We start from the raw sequence: 16,896 nt of genomic DNA, 5'->3' as shown, positions 1-16,896 counted from the left end.
GCAAGTCCTGCCAGGGACACAAAACAAATGAAGGTGGCCCTGGAGCATTTACAATCTGTTTGGCAACACAGTGGCTAAGAAATATGGAATTCTTGGGACACCTGGGTGGCTCAGTCAGTTAAGGGTCCGACTCTTGGTTTTGGCTCAGGTTGGGTCGTGATTTAATGAACTGTGAGATAGAGTCCCACATTGGGCTCTGCACTGACAGCTTGGAGCCTGCTTGGATTCTCTCTCCCTCTCTCTCTCTTTCTCTCTCTCTCTCTCTGCCCCTCCCCTGCACTCTCTCCAAACAAACACTTAAAAAAAAAAAAAAAAAAAGAACTATGGAACTCTTGTGGTCATTCCCTGACGCTAATTTTGGAGGCAAAGAAACTCAAGTGGGTGAAAGTTTGTCCCTTTCCAAAATAAACATGTACCCTGCTGTGGCCCAGAAGATCTAACTCAAGGAGAATTACAGCTGTCGTCATAACCCTTATAAAATCTGAATCCATACAAGGAGATACAGGTGGCCCAGAATCACAAGGCTTATGCTAATCTATGGAAGTAGTTTCAAAGGTGCTCGAATGAATGGCTTGGAAAAGACGGGATCAATGTTCATAGTGAACTCAGACTCCTTTCTGCCAGCATTCTCTGGTCACTAGGCTTTCCCAAGGCCCGAAGTTGGCCAGAGGCTGTGGTGACCCCACCATCACCAAGAGTGCCCGGGTCCCCTGTCCTCACTGACCTAGGTGGGGAGAACAGTTTGCCAGGAGTTCTGCAGAGGCAACATTGAAATTTTTCAAAAGGAATTTTTACTTTGGAAAGGAAGGGAAAAGAGAAAAACCACAAAGGAATGGATACGTTATGTTCACAGGTTTTAGACCCCAGTGGTGTAGTCACAAATTATCTTGGTTAGGACACCTTCTTTTCCTTCCAAAGGCCTACCTGGAGCTGAGGTTAAGTAGACGCCAAACTCAAGCTTCTAGCCCTAGCCAGATTCAAGTAAACACCACTTTCCGGCCAATGGGGGTTCTTAGGATGCCCCAAAGGCAACTTCCTGGGGACTGCCCATGGCCCCAGACAACCCTATGTCTGGGCTGCACAGGGCTCTGCAGCTGTCTGTCACCTACAGTCCCAGATGAGGAAGCCTCCTTCCACCTGCCTCCAGAGGCCCTTCCCTGGGTTCAGGCCCAAGGTTCAGCAGCCTGCACAGAGTAGGTATGGACATGATTACTGAGCACACCACTGAATAAAGCTATTATGCCAGCGCTGGGTAGCAGTTTCCCAGTTTGACAACCATTTATTGATTACTGAAGGGATAGAAAAGGAATAAGAGATGAAGACATGTGGTTGTCATGATGAGATTAAATCCCAAGCCAAGAGCATTCAGGAGCTACAGGCTCCCTCAAGGTGCCATTGGACAGCATGCGCTGAGGTGACTCTGCTGGTCCTTGGTGTGGGATCCTCTCCAGTGATTCGGGATCTCTGGTCAAAGCTCTGCTCACAAGTGTCCAACCATGACCTCTAGTGCTTCTAAATACCTCCAGGGGAAAGGTTACACCTGCTGGGGGAGCGCAAAAATTTCACCCACCCTACCCACCAGGTGACTCCAGAAAGATAATGCCTTTTCTTTCTCTTCTGGCAGCATCTGCCCAAGAACATCAGAGCTCAGGCTTTAGGGAGTGGTGTAGGCACACAACAGGAAAGGCAAAGGTCAAGGAACTGCTTGGCTGCAGTTCTCTGCACAAGAAATGCTATTAATGGGTAGAGACTGGCAAGAGGGCTGGTCTGACTTGGATTTGGTGGTCTCTCTTCCTATAAGTAGTGGTGTGTTGAAGGGACTTTACAATAATCAGACTCAAAGCCCTAGAATCTGGAATGAGAAAGAGCAAGAAGGGACAGAGTAAGAGACTTGATCAAATTGAAGGGGACAAAGACTTTACCACCAAAAACGAGAACACAGGGTAAGGGTCATTGCACCCTCCCTCAGAGCCTGAAGGAAACTATTGTAGCATATGGTAAGCTGACCCCTTTCAGCTCCCGTTTTGTACAACGGGAGGTATTTATGCCCCTGAGTGATGGTATAGTCCTATATATATTTATATATATATGTTCCAGTGTGATTTGGATACACTGGCAAATGACCGACTTCCTAAGCAATATGGGGGGACTTTTCAGTCTTGGAAGTCATTCCTATGGAGAACAACCACAGCCTCATCCAGCCATCCTGCCGTGTTCACACGAGAGCCAGGTTCCTGGTTGGAAGATAAAAGAGGTGCCCTGAGCAGCTCTCTCATGTCCCACTAATTCTCAAGAGAGACGTGGGCTGCTCCTGTGGCCCCAAGGCAGTCCAACGATTCTATCACAAGATAACTCAGGACGGACTGTTCCCAAACTTCTCTATACCGGCCCAGGCCTGGTCCTCACCTCCTGTCCGTTAACAGTGCTCTGGATTCAGCTGTGCAAGGAGCCAGCTCACCAGCCCTGACATGCACACCTTGTTTATTCCTGCCTCCTCACTTAACTTAAGCTGTTCGCTCCAGCTGGAATGTCCCATACCCATATGCCTACCCAAGTTCTACCCAATGTTCAAGACCCAGATCTTAAGGCTCCTCTGTTAAATGGCCCTCTAATAAATGCTAACCATCTCCCTTCGTAACTATTCGCAACACACAAGACCTATTTACCCTTATTCACACTCATTTAATTACTACCAATATTCCACTGTTCGGTCAGTCTTTTATCTGAGCTAGTTTCAACTACCAAACAAGATTGTAAATCTTAAAAAGGGGCCTAGGGTTCCCATCAACATAACCATCTTGCAACGTTTTAGACAAACAATTTTAGGGATTCTTTAACACCAACCCTAGACTGTAATTCCCCTGAGTGCAGGTCCATCTAATGGACCTCACTGCATGGCATGCCACCTGAATGTGGTAGGTGACCATAAATGTTTACACACAGACCTCACCACATGCATGGTGGGTGACCAAGGAGAATGCGAACGTTGATCTGAGCAAAGGTTTCTCCCTGTGTCTCCAACCCTCTGTAACTAAGTACCCAAAATTCCGGTCACAGAATTACTGAGTCTACAAAGAACTACTGGGCACCCAAATGTGGGCCTCTGTTCTGGGTGCTATGGGAAGAAAGAGAAAGGTGACTGCCCCTTGCTCCCCATGGCCCTTTATCCCAAGCACCACCCCACAGACTGGGCACCAGATCCCTCCCCAAATCCCTTTAGTTGGGGAAGGAAGAGGACAGAGGGGAGGGGACCTGCCTCCTCCTCAGGCACCTTGGAGGGCCCTGCCTCCATTAGCTTCACCCTTTCCTAAGGGCTCTCTCCCCACCACATTTTTAAAAATCAAACCTGAGTAAAACCACAAGTGTAATGCAAAAAAAAAAAAAAAAAAAAAAAAAAAAAAAAAAAAAAAAAAAAGAAAGAAAGAAAAAGATGATTGGTCCCTGCTCATGAAGGCCTTACCACCTACATGTTTTCAGAGACAGACACACACATGCACACGCACACTCAAAAGCAAGGTGTGAAAGCCTCATACAAATAAAACACAGACGGAAAACCATATAAATACAGGGGTAACCAATGTGCTGCTGATCGGGGAAGGTACCTCAGGGGAGGTGATTCTTCTGAACTGAGAGTTGTGTTCCCTTCTGCACACACTTTCCCATCTGGCCTTTTAAACACTGACACTAAACTGGAGTACTTTATCGTTTGGCTCGCACTTGCCTTGGTGTATTGGGTGCTCCTGAAGTGAAGTGTTGACATAGTTCTAGCCTGAGGTTTGCATTTGATGTAAAATCTTGCAGTCCTGCATATGGTTCCCCCATAAAACAAGACCTGCAAATGGTTCCCCCAAGTTTTTCTTTTCCTTTTTCGTTCTTTTTAAAGGAAAATGAGTCCAGGGCTCAAATCTACATGACTGAGAAAAGGAGGGCCCAAGCGGAGGGCTTTCCAAGTGACCCAAGGGCCAACAACCAAGCAATTCTATGATTTTTGAAAGTTAAGTGTGATTTTAGGGACTCAAAATATGGAAAATATTACAGAACACAGCAGAAAATTTAGACACCCTGGCCCTTAAGCAACACACAATCTAGCTGGAAAGACGAGAACACATGAAATGTCATTAGATAACAAGGAAACAGAATCAGGCAGCCTCTTTAGTAAACATAAGGAAGAGCTACAGTGCGGTGGAGGGGGGTGCGGTACAAGCATGGGAATTACTACAGCAGGCTTTGCTGGAGCCGGAGAACTTGGGCTTGCACTAGGAAAGTGGTGGATATTTGAGTAGAAAGAGCATCCAAGGGGCGCCTGGGTGGCGCAGTCGGTTAAGCATCCGACTTCAGCCAGGTCACGATCTCGCAGTCCGTGAGTTCGAGCCCCACGTCAGGCTCTGGGCTGATGGCTCAGAGCCTGGAGCCTGTTTCCGATTCTGTGTCTCCCTCTCTCTCTGCCCCTCCCCCGTTCATGCTCTGTCTCCCTCTGTCCCAAAAATAAATAAACGTTGAAAAAAAAATTAAAAAAAAAAAGAAAGAGCATCCAAGATAGCAGTACTAGGGTGAGGGAATCCAGGTGGGAAGGAGCCTGTGACATGAGGTAAACAAGTCACTAGGGCACGGGGAGGTGGAGGTCTGCATAGCTGGAGCTCAGAAGGCATGTTGGGTGATGGATGGTGGTTGGGGGGAGAGAGCTGGGATGGGGTCCCTTCCACTGCCGTGTAGGCTGCCCTTGGGAAGGAAATTAGGCCAAGGATCCAGGTCTTCTTTCAGACTCTACGCAAGCTAATCCTTCGAGATCTTTAGGAGAAACAGTCCAATCCTCGACAAAAGAAACCCTTTTCCCACCCTGAAGACTCTCTGTGCTCTGAGGACGTGACAACCCTGCCTGAAACAGGGGCAGTATCAGCACCATGCAAACCTCTGATGGGAGGCTAGGAAAGCTATTTTAGTAGCCAGGCTGCTTCCCAGCCAGTCAGATAGCAGGTAAATGCATGGGGCACCAACTTCCATGGAACACCATAAGACGCCAGAGAGTGGGGCCCAACAGTGGACTACAATTTCCTGACTTCTTGACCACCCCAAAGGGCCTCGCCTAATGGGAGGGGCACATCAGCTGAGCCAGGACATGCTGAGTACAGGCAAGGAAGCCAAAAAACCAAGAAGGGCCTGGTTCCCATGCCCCACCCACCATTAATTCCCCTAAGTCCCTGGTTTAGAATAAAAGACAGACTCCTGCCGCACAGTGATATGGTTACATTTATAGAAGCGCCTGTCCCTGGCAAAATGTGACCTTCATACTTTTCTTATCTTAATATCTGGGTAAACATTTGTTGTGCAAGCACACAAATAAAGGTTCTAAAGGTGAAATGTGGTGTGTCTGGCAACACCATGCTGCTCCAAACCGAGGCACCAGAAAGCCCTTTTGGCTCTGCAGAGGACTTCTCTCTCCCTTTACCCTGGGCACCAAAATTAGCTTCATCAACCTTAGCCAGTGCTGGAGTGAAAGCTGCCATTCTAAAATAGGATCTGAGGACTCTTGGAAACATGGGAGAGAAATACAAGGGTACAGTGGTTTACAGACACTGAAGAGAAAAATTGCAGTGAAGTGCTCTTTAAACCAAGTGTGTAGGAAACGAGCATTATCAGGATTTACTCCGGAATCTTTATTAGGTGGATGATATTCTTCTTGCTCCCTGAAATCCCCACATGGCATATTTTATAAATCCTGATTTACTCCATTATGCACGACTGTTTTCATTCAGAAAAATATTGTAGAGATCACGTTCATAAAATAGTATTTACCGAATGACCTGTGCTTGAACTCAAAAATTTTTCTTTGCAAAGTCGTTTTATTTCTAGAATAATCCGCAAAAACATCTGGTGTCCCATTTCCCCATATATTTGATCATCCAGAATTGATTTTTTAAAATTTGTTTTAAAGTTCCTAGGAATAGATCCTCAAACAGCCCCTCATGAGCATAATTTTGTTGTTTCCATGTGGAATCCGTGAACAGAGCCAAGCAACCGATTTTTTTGTGTGTGCTTAAAGCCACTCTTTCCTGCAACTGTGTATGACGTATTTTTTCAGGACAATCTTTCTCAATACTCCAAAGTGCTTCAGCAACAGGAAGTCGTAAAGGTAGGAAGGAGGCCTGTAAATATTTGCTATAATTACTCATTAGTAATGAGAACAGTTACCACTTAAATTTGAGTCACCCCTTTTGTGCTCTTGACTCTTTTTTTTTTTTTTTTTATTTTTTTTTTTCAACGTTTATTTATTTTTGGGACAGAGAGAGACAGAGCATGAACAGGCAAGGGGCAGAGAGAGAGGGAGACACAGAATCGGAAACAGGCTCCAGGCTCTGAGCCATCAGCCCAGAGCCTGACGCGGGGCTCGAACTCACAGACCTGCGAGATCGTGACCTGGCTGAAGTCGGACGCTTAACCGACTGCGCCACCCAGGCGCCCCTGTGCTCTTGACTCTTTATTACCTTATAGCAGGAGCCTTAGGGGTCTAGCCTCACCAAGGGCACCTGGACCCAGTGGTAGATTTCACTGCAGACAGCGTGGTTTGCTCCTGTTAGCAGCTCAATTTCCCAAGTACAAAGTTAGGATAATGTTTTGCCCTTCCTTCCCTTTGCCCCCAACCCAGGGGCAGTCAGGACCAATACACAACGTGGTTACAATATGAAAAAAAATTTTTTTTGAAAATTTTGTATCACAAGTAAAATACGGTATTTGTTAATACAGCATCAAGACACAGAGAAAGAGTACTGCGTGGCTAGACAATACAGCACAGTGACTTAAATGATTACCACCAAAAATAACCATATACTTTAACTGACATACTTTATTTAAAGGATTTATAAAATGCTTCTGAACAGTCTCAGATAGAACCCATGGATCTCTTATGCATAGCAAACCACTGACTCTCCACAAGAGAAAGGAGCCTCAGACTGAAAATAAGACCGAGAGAGTCAACTAAAGTTGTCACAGAGTTGACAAGCTCCTACGGAAACTATGATATTGGCTGCACCCCCAGCAGTTGCAGGAAGCGAACCTGGGGATGGGGACTACCCTCCAGTAGCAGCAGCATGAGTATAGCACAGTGGAGTCATTTTCCCACTCATGTGTTTTCTTACACAGCCTAACCCAATAAAATCACTAATCTGCCAAGATTCCTAGAACCTCTCAGGTTTGACTTTTTTTTTTTTTTTTTAATCGGAGGGTGCCATGGAAAGGGGAAGTCACCAGAGGAATATAAGAAGAGAGTTCTAACAATCCATTTCACGGCTTTGTAGAATTGGGAAAATGCCCGATGGGTGTGTGGCAGATCGATACACATTTTTAACGGGGTCCTTTTCCTTACTCATGAACCACCCTTTCTGAAATACCTTCCCACGTGAGACAAGAAACTGCTTATCGGAGTCATTATCTTGCACAGAGGTTACTTGTAACTTTAAAACTGAAGAATTTTCCCAAATTAAGGGGGAAATGTGTGCCTCCTGGGAACACGTGAAGCCTCTGGTGGCCATGCCACGTAATCAGTGTTGCTGATGTACAAGTGGCCCCTGGGAAGGGCCCAAGGCAGTCAAACAAACCAGTATTTCTAGAGAAACTAGAAAAAAAGAAAAAGGCCACCTAGAAATAGATGACGTTCTGACCCATTCCGCACCTGCCTCCTTGGCTCCGGAGATCTCAAAGGGCCCCACCGCTCTTCCTGACTCCATACTTGCAGACCAGTCTGTGGCTTTCAATACCAGACAACTGGCAACAAATTACACCCAGACTCTGCTTGAAAATCATAGATGCTGTGAGTAGCACACACCCATGCATGACCTACCACACACACGGTGATGTGCAACTGCCAGTAGGATTTGCTTCTCTCTGTGTGATGGTATGTGTTGGTGCACTTATAGTTTACAGCATGACGAAAACTCAAGAAACCCGTCTAGGCCCACAGTACAGAAGCCAATGATGTGACGGCTGCGAAAAAGCTCAGGGCTCCTCAGAGAAAGGGCTCTAGAAAAACGCAATGTATTATTATTGCAACGGTCATAGCTATTCTTTATTCCCCCCATCCATTCTTTCCTTCCTGTCCTCGCAGTTTCAAAAGATCAAAAGAGCCAGAGGAAGTCTTGTGCATCTTGATTTGGAGATGGTTCTTCAGAAGCCACAGAGGAAAACTTCTAACAGGTTCTTCTGCACAATGGGGTCTGAAGGCTAAAGTAATTATTGAAGTCTTGCCACCAGTTAAGGGTGGGAGGTGGAAAGCTTTGAACTCGTTGGGGGCAGTAGAGAACCACCTCCTATCAGAGCTGAGGAAAACGCACGAAAAGTAAGAATTTCCAGGACTTCCACGTCTACCCTTCAGATCTTCAATCCCTGTCTGTGTATGAGGTTCAATCCAGCGATGAGTCACAAAAAAGTAATTGTAATAACTATAAATACAGCAGCAAAAGCAGTTATCATCTAGAGAGTACTTACCACGTATCAGGCATGGTATTAGACAGCTTCGAAAAGGTAAGGGGGAATGGAGCCCCAGTTCAGAATATAGACTCTGGAGATTATCTGCCCAGTTCAAATCCCACTCCCACCCATGTGACCTCTGGCAGTCACCTTCCTACACTTCAGCTTTCCCATCGGTGAAATGGGGATAATAACAGGGCTTATTTAACGGGGTTGTTCGGAGGATTAAAAGAGTTAATCCACGTAAAGTTCTGAGAACAGAGCCTGCCCTAATAAGACTAAAATGTTCAGGTTTTATGGTTTTGTTCTACTGCATATATGATTTCTATTAAGGACACACATTCTTACTACATAAAAGGACCTCCAAATAACTGTTTGAGGATGATGGAAAATGTGAGGACACATTTTCACGGGTGTTTTAAGAAGCATTAAGAAAATGAATCACACCAGAGCTAACCCTGTGCCGCACACTCAGCTCCCCTTCCTTCCATCACCAAAAGCAGACATGTAGCTGGATACACAGGACAGCCAGGTACAGGTAAGGTTAAGGTGCACCACAAAATCTCTACTAGATTACACATACCAAAGCCCTCTCCTATTTGCAACCGGGGAGAAATACTGGCAGTAAATGTAGGAACTGTCTGGGACCTGAACAGAAAGATCCTGAAATGGAAGGCAGTCACCGAATCAGACACTGAAGAACAAGGGCTTGCCTTTTTCAGATCCTAGAACCTTTTAAAGGCTATTGAGAGCTGAACAGACTTTTCATCCTGGGGCGGGGGGGGGGGGGGGGAAGGCATATATACATAGTATCTTGCACCCAATTTCAGAAGCTCATAGACCATCCCCTGAAGCCTACTCACAAAGCCCATGTTAAGAAGTTCCCTCTCTCTCAAGGAGCACCTGGGTGGCTCAGTCGGTTAGGAGTCTGACTTCAGCTCAGGTCATGATCTCTCGGTTTGTGGGTTCGAGCCCCACATCGGGCTCTGTGCTGACAGCTCAGAGCCTGGAGCCTGCTTTGGATTCTGTGTCTCCCTCTCTCTGTTCCTCCCCCACTTGCCCTCTGTGTCTCTGTCTCTCAGAAATAAACATTAAAAAAAAAAAAAAAAAGAAGCTCCCTCTGTCTTCTTGGCCTTCTTGAAGTCACAGCTGTCTACACTGTTATCCTCAGAGGGAGAGGGACCACAACCTCTATCCCCATCACTCCCAGGGCCCTGCTAGAGACCCCTTCCCATGCCCCTCACCCCAAAGTTCTTAAGAACAGCAAACACACATCTTAGGGGCCTTTCTGTCCATAGTATGGAAGTATACAACAGGAAATACTCCTGAATCCTCCATTTTCTCTTTACTCTCATTACCCCCAACATGGACTACCCCCGTTTGACCCTATCAGAGTCAGTCGCCATGCTGGTGATCAGCGTCTGCCTGTACGATTCCAGGAAAAACTATGAACCAACTCTCCCACCCACAAACCCACACAATGCCTTTCAATAACTGTGTGCTTATGTGTATGGTTATGAGCTTCTTTTCTTTAGCTTCCAAAAGATTTGATCTCAAGCAAAAAGTTACATGTAAGCTGCTACCTAACTATATTTTTAGGTAAACCTCCTTATGTGTCCTCCTCCCCCCACCAATCAAGCTAAACAACTTGAAGGACCATATCCCCTATTTCTTAGTCTCCTGTTTAGCATTTTCTCCAGGTACAGGTGTCCAACACTCGTTTGTTGTCTTAGGGATTTACATCATGGTGTGAACAGCAGAGCCGGTTTCCATCAGGAGAGATGACATCATGGTCCGGGGTGGGGGGGGGGAGGGTGGCGGGGGGGCAGGGAGGGCTCTGGTGAGCCAACATTGGTAACTTCACAATATTGTCAAACATGCGACCAGGTGAACTATCGGTGATGAACTATCAGTGATGGGCAGTACTGAAAGCAAAAGGGAAGATTCATTAGGCTAAAATGAAAAGGAAAAGTCATGTTGGTAGGAGACAGAACTGGGGAAAAGCCAATAAAAGCAAATAGGACTGGATAGGTTTCTTAAAAAGTGAAAAAGCCTAAATCTTGAGACAAGTAATGATGGCAAGTATTTTCAAATGTATGGAGCTAAAATCCTGGAGCACTAAGCATTATCTAATTGGTTCCTTCTTTCTGTAAACATTTTATAGAATAAATTCCTACAAAGTTGAGGATCACCCTACACAGGCACACACGTGTGCACACACACACATGTGTATACACAGACTGACTGATTTACATTCCAAGTGAATTAAACACTTTAGTACTACCAACTCCATACAGGAATCAATCTAGTAACTGCTTGAATGTGTCTCCTGACAGAGGGCTCACTACTTCACAATGCAATCTGCCCTACTGTGGAACAGTCCTTGCACTGGTTTTGTTTAATGAGGTCCACATATAAGTAAATTTTCTTCTAAGTGAAATAAAGGGAGAGCACTAAAACAACTGAATTCATACTTCCTCAAGTTTATAGACAATGGAACCAGGCTTCCTATTTTGCAAAAAGCAAACAGAACTGCTCCTGCTGCAGCTTGGAGTCTCTTATAATTATCTAGAAGAACAAATCTCCTTTCTACAAGGTTCAGTGATTTGGCGGGGGTGGGGGAGAGGGCACTGTAATCCCTTGGAAATCATCCTCACTGTTTAGAGGCATTTCAGGGCAGGGGATACTATTTGGTCAACAATAGGAAAATACATCATTAATGAAAGTAATGAACCAGGGTTCTGATTCTTACCAGCACTAACTTTCCTTGTGACTGGAAAAGTCACTTAACCTCTCTGGGCCTCAGTACTAGATGATTTCCATGACCCCTCATAAAATGATCGTTAAGCCCCTCTTCAGCGACACTGAAAAAAACCTGAGCCACAGCATTCTTTTTGAACTTTGTGAAAGCTGTATGAATTAAATTTTAAATGCCTGAACCTAATGTGTCAAACCAACTCCATATCATCTCTGCATGGTCATGCAGTGGACAGAGATAATCAAATGATAAAGAAAGATTTATAGGAAATATACTTAAATTGAGAAAAAGTGCCTAGCAATAATATCCCCATCAGAATTGGGAAAAGATGGGCTTTGCGTTTATTTTAGCAGAGGAACAACTAACTCCGGCCGGCAGGGGGATGGGGAGGTAGTTTGAAAACTTCTGGTCCAGATGTCTCCAACTCTGTTCCACTACTGGCCCTGCACTAAGTGACCTATGCATTCCAGAAAGGTGCTCTGAGCTGGGTCTGGCTTTGGGGGAGACTTTGCTCCCTGATTATCCAAAGATCTCATTTACATTTATCTGAACCACTCTCCAAATCCCCACATCGCTAAGGATTTCCAAACTCTTCTTTACCAGGGAAGGGACTCAGGAATGGTTTTATCAGGAGGTGAGACACTTTCTAGCTCTTCAGAGAATCAGGAACCTTAACTAATGAGACCTCCACTTGCTCAAAATAGACTGATACAGAAAGGGGAGTGCAGTACCCTTACCAAACTTCGGCTTCTGACCTCTGAAATCAATGGGAATGCCCACTACCACCCAAAAAGCGCACTTTGATACCCATTCTGGAGGCCAGCCAGCCAACCTTTAGAAAGCAAACTCTTTACTATTAAACATTAACATATCCATGGAGGCATAAACGTTTTTGGAACAAAATAATCCCGCCCACTTCTTGAAGGGCTGTTGTTAGAAGGAACATTGCAAAAGTTCTGTGCCTCTTGAATTTGGGGTAAGAAATGGTTCTGTTGAACCAGAAGATTACAAAATCTTAAGAACCCATGTGCAGAATCATCATGAGAGCCCCCTAGGCAGGCATCACTTGTGAGGCACGTATGGAAAGCTAAGAACAGACACTTAGATGTAACTAACACAGTAACTAAGACAGTATCTTTGAATGTATTGGTTCACATGCTTTAATTACACCTTGGTCCCGCAAGGAGCCTGCAGCGAACAAACAGAGCCGGGCAGGACAAGTAAATATATCTCAAAACAACCCAACAGGAATTGGACAAGCCCTCGTGGGGCTCTGGAAGGTGAGCGGCATGCTGTGTATGCTGCCAGTCTGGGACGCAAAAATCAAAAAGCAAGCCACAGAGGGCAGACACACTGGGCTCGGTCACCAGCTCTGCTCCTCAGCCCCAAGGGGGCCTTCAAGGCGACTTCACACGCGATCCCCACAGCAGTTCTCACACCGGCCGCCGTTCAGGAGAGTTAATTGGAGTCTGTTTATCCACTTTCTTTCCTTCTCCTATTCCAGCTCTCTCCATCTCTAACCAAGGAGGTAATACGGCCAGGCTTATCGAAGTAATTATTTCCCCTACTCCCAAGTTTCTTGCAATTATTAAAATACATAACACAAGGACCCAGGCGCTGAGCCGCGGGGAGAAACTGACACTTCACACATCTGTCAAGATTACCATCAGGCCCCACCTCCGCGATTGCGACCTTCCCCGATAGGCATCACAGTTGTAAAATGTACCTACCATAAGTTCCCTCGCCGGCTCCGGAGCCCAGAGCGCGCTCATAAGAGCGGACTACAACCTCGTTTTTTGGTTGTTCAGTCATTAGCATTGGCATCATGACGATGCTGGCTATGTTGGTTTTACAAAATACGTCTTAAGAGATCTTAAGGTCTCTTGCTTTGCCGCCGTCAAAAGACACAGGACCCCAGAGGAGCTGCGAGGCCCTAGGGACCCAGCGCGGCCGGGCCCACGCTCCCTCACCCGTGGCAGGCCGGGGGGGCGCCACAGTGACGCGGGAGGGGGAGCCAGGCTCAGTCCCCTCCCCCGGCGATCCGGGAGCGCCGGCCCGGGCGCCCTGCCAAAACGCGCGCGATTCGCTCCCGGTTATCAAATCCTTATCGGTGCCCCGAGGTGGGAACCGCCGCTTGACCGAAAGATGCACTGTTTCTGGCGCAGGTCCCACAGTGGAAGTCAGAACAAGAGCAAATCAATCCCGGAACTGAGCTCTCCCGGGCCTCGGTTCGGGGTCAGTCACCCCCTCCCTTTGCGGCTCCGTTCCCCCATCTCCGCACCACCGCCCCGCAGCCCTGCAGCTTATCTGACCCGGCTCTGGCCACAAGTTCTTTTCGGTTCCCCGAAACCCAGCCCCGCCAAGCCGCCGCCGAGGGCAGGGCTGAAAGCGCCAGCCCACCGGGCAGCCCCAGAGGAGGAGACCCTGAGCAGTTGGGGTCTAGGCGGCCGGCCTCGTTCCATTGCTGGAGGCGAGGCCGTGCCCGCGCCGTGCGGCCGCGCCGCGCGCTCCCACCCCCGCCCGGAGAGGGCCGGGCGGGGAGCGGCTGGGAGGGGGCGGGAAAGCAGTGAGAGTTGGCCGGAGTTGCCTCTCACCCAGAGCCGAGAAGCTAACGAGGGCAGACGCGCAGATCGTGGCTGCCCTTCTCTGTCCTCTTGAGGGAGAGACACCAGGACCTGCCGGGGTCACCCGGTGTCGCCATTCCCTCCTCGCACACCAACACACCTGCCCCCCGCGAAGCAACCTGGCCCACCACCCACTCCCCTCCGGAGTCAAGGTGCGGGACCAGTAAGGGCGTTTACTCCAGGCTTCAATAAGGTCTGTAAACCCAGAGTTGGGGGGGACCTTTGCTGCGTACTGGCCCTTCCGCGGGGGCGCGTCCCAGAGCCGCGCTCCGCTTCCGGCCCCTGGCTAGTTTGGGGCGCAGTACAAAAATAGCTCACTTGCAAGAACCCGAGGGGTCCGAAGGAAAAGAAGACGAGTGGATGGTGCCCCACATGCAAGACCTGAGAAGATCGAAAGTTGACTTAAGTCGAGTCAACCCAGAAACATTTCAACATGCTGGCCACATGAGTTCGGTGCGGGGGCTGGAGCGGCAGCGATCTGGGAAGGTTCTGCGCCCCAGAGCCCCTCCGACCTCCAGGGCCATCTCCCTGGGCCTCCTGGCTTCGTCGCGCGCTCAGATTCGTGATTCCTTCGGATCACAGAACCCTCCCCTGCGAAGCCGCAGCCCTGAGTCCGCGTCCAGGGACCGGGCACCTGCTCTCCCTCTCAAACCCCTCCAAACCGATCCTCGGGCCTCAAAGACCTCTCCTCACTTCTCTCCTAGCCGCTCTTGGTCGTGCCGACCCCGCGCAGCCTGGCCATCCCGCTCCAACCAGGTCCCTCGCCGGCTCGGACGCCTGCTTACCTTTTCTTCTCCTTGTCAGTTGTCATTGTCGCCGTGGTGCTCTGAGACGCCGGACACCTGGGCTCCGTGGCCGGTGGGGATTCCAGGCGCCGCCTTCGCTGTGGCCCTCGCCAACTCCTCGCGGCCGGGGCCGGTGTTAAAGGTCCCAGGTGCTCACAGGTCCCGGGCGCCCCGCACGGTCAGGTGGAAGTTTGCGGGAGGCTGGGTAGGTGCGGGGGAGGAGGGTGGAGAAAGGTGACTGGGAGGAACCTGCACAGGGAGGCGGGGTCGGGAAAAGGAGTGGGAGGAGGCTGTCAAATCCAAAAAGAGGGCAGAGAGAGCGGGACCGAAGTTCCTTTTTCCCACGAAGAAGAGTCACTTTTCTGGGTTTTCAAAAAAAAAAAAAAAAAAAAAGAAAAAAAAAAAAAGAAAGGAAAAGAAAAGAAAACAGAGAAGAAAAAGTGGCTGCAACGATGGGAGTTGCAAGAGTCCAGGGCCCGGCAGGCGCGTACGCGGAGATGACCGTACAGTCTCAGGACACTGCCGAGGATTGTACAGCCTCCTCAGGCTAGAGCTGTGTTGGGTGCAAGGACTGTGTCGCGGACCGCTCTCGAATGTCCGGCTGCAGCGGCCGCCCGCCCACTTTAAAAACTCCTACGGCCGCGCGGGGGAGGGCGCTGGGGGCGCGGACGCGGGCGCAGGGGGGGCGGGGGCGGGCGTGCGCCGGCAGGCCCCGCCCCCGCCCACCCCGCCCGCGCAGCGCCGCGCGCCCGGGCAGCCCACTGCGTCCCGGCCAATGGGGAGGCGCGGCCGCAGCCTCTGCCCTGACCCCGGCCCGCCCCCTGCCCCCGCGCTCCCGGCCCCGCCGCGGCCCGCCCGCCCCGCCTCCTCCCTTCGCAGTTCCAGAAGTTGTTTATGAGGTCGCGGGGTGGCGGGTGGCAAGGTGGGACTCCGCACCGGGCAGGCGCAGCTTAAGTGGGGCTAACCGGCAGCGAGAAGTCGGTCTCCGGGAGTGCTGCGAGCACCGGGAGCGCCCCTTTGCACCGGTGTCCTTCCACCTCCGCCATACCTTTGGGTCTAGGGCAGGACCGCGAGTTCAGAGGGTCCCGCGCTCTGCCTGGCCTCGCAGAGCCGCTCCTAAGTGCTGCGCTCCTGCTTCCCTCGCCCTGCTGCCTGGTCCCCTAGCCCGATGGGGATAATTCGAGGGCCCAGCAGCCGCGCTCCGAGCCTAGGCGATGCACTTTTTCGGCCGAACGCAGCTGACTTTGCCGTCTGGAAGAAGAGGCGGGGAGACCACCTGCAGCTGTTGGGTCTGGGGGAAACAGTTCGGTGAGGCAGAGCTAGGGCTTCACCTGCTCTTCCGTTCCGACTGATACACCGGTTTGCTTGCGGGGCTGTGTTGGACCCTGTGACCTTGATAAGGATGCGGGAAAGGAGGGTCCTCGCTTTGAGCTGTCTGGCCTGCCTGCCGCACCCTACTCTCAACACCTGGCCACCACAGCGTGGGCCTGCGCCACTTCAGAATTGGCCAAGGCAGTCTGGCTTCCCAGTGTAATTTTCGGATTAAGAGTTGACAGCGTGTCCTCAAATCACAGGATCTCAGGCCTGCCCTGTGTGTCTCCAAGGTTTTATTGAAGCACTAGGAACATGAAAACTTCAGGTGTCGAGTGCGGGGAGACCAGAGATCTAAGGAGCGGGCCGTCAGAACTCAGGGATTTTCCAGATGTGCTTTAAACGCTGACTTTGGGACACCTGGGTGGCTCAGTCGGTCAAGGATGGGATTTCTGCTCTGGTCATAGGGCTCTGTGCTGGCAGCTCAGAGCCTGAGCCCGCATGGGAGCCTGTGTCTCCCTCTCTCTTTCTCTCTCTGCCCCTCTCCCGCTGGTGCTCTGTGTCTCTCAAAAATAAATATTAAAAAAAATTTTTTTAAACGCTGCCTTCAATCGGTGCTGGCCCAGGCACCTATGTTCTATGTGACTGGGTGGACTCTGCTCTCCCAAGAATCCCACCCCATCGTCTACCTACATTTGGTTAATCCAGGTGGTAGGGATCGGGGACAGGGGAGGCTCAGTCTTCCAAGCCTTGAGAAAAGCCTGTGGGCTTCACAGGTGTGAGTGGAAAAGAAGAGAAAGGCCCACAGAACTGGTAGCCTGGGCACCGAAAGCCTTGCTGTATGTTTCCCCATAAGCTTTGCCGTATTTTATGTTAAATAATCTGCATAATGAAACTCTAGGACTTTATGCAAAGTGAGAAAGGCCAGTCACAAAAAAATTCCGTATGATTCCACTTA

At 49.4% G+C, this 16,896-nt stretch overlaps 1 protein-coding gene across 2 annotated transcripts in view; it reads right to left on the bottom strand.

The window, feature by feature from the left end:
• The window catches only part of EPAS1 (endothelial PAS domain protein 1), an 85,380-nt gene extending 70,133 nt beyond the window's left edge, over nucleotides 1-15,247 (bottom strand). The window contains exon 1 of one of the 2 annotated variants that reach the window (XM_043603307.1): nucleotides 14,628-15,247. In XM_043603307.1, coding sequence (XP_043459242.1) covers nucleotides 14,628-14,653 — 26 coding nt within the window. In that variant the 5' untranslated portion in view covers nucleotides 14,654-15,247. The remainder of the gene's footprint in view (nucleotides 1-14,627) is intronic. The other variant, XM_043603306.1, reaches the window with a different exon arrangement.
• Nucleotides 15,248-16,896: the final 1,649 nt, after the last annotated feature.

This window comes from Prionailurus bengalensis, chromosome A3 (genome assembly GCF_016509475.1).
Source record: "Prionailurus bengalensis isolate Pbe53 chromosome A3, Fcat_Pben_1.1_paternal_pri, whole genome shotgun sequence".
Classification (NCBI taxonomy): Eukaryota; Metazoa; Chordata; class Mammalia; order Carnivora; family Felidae; genus Prionailurus; species Prionailurus bengalensis.
The sequence above is the reverse complement of the archived record's forward strand: the minus strand, read 5'-3'. Positions and strand labels throughout refer to the sequence as shown.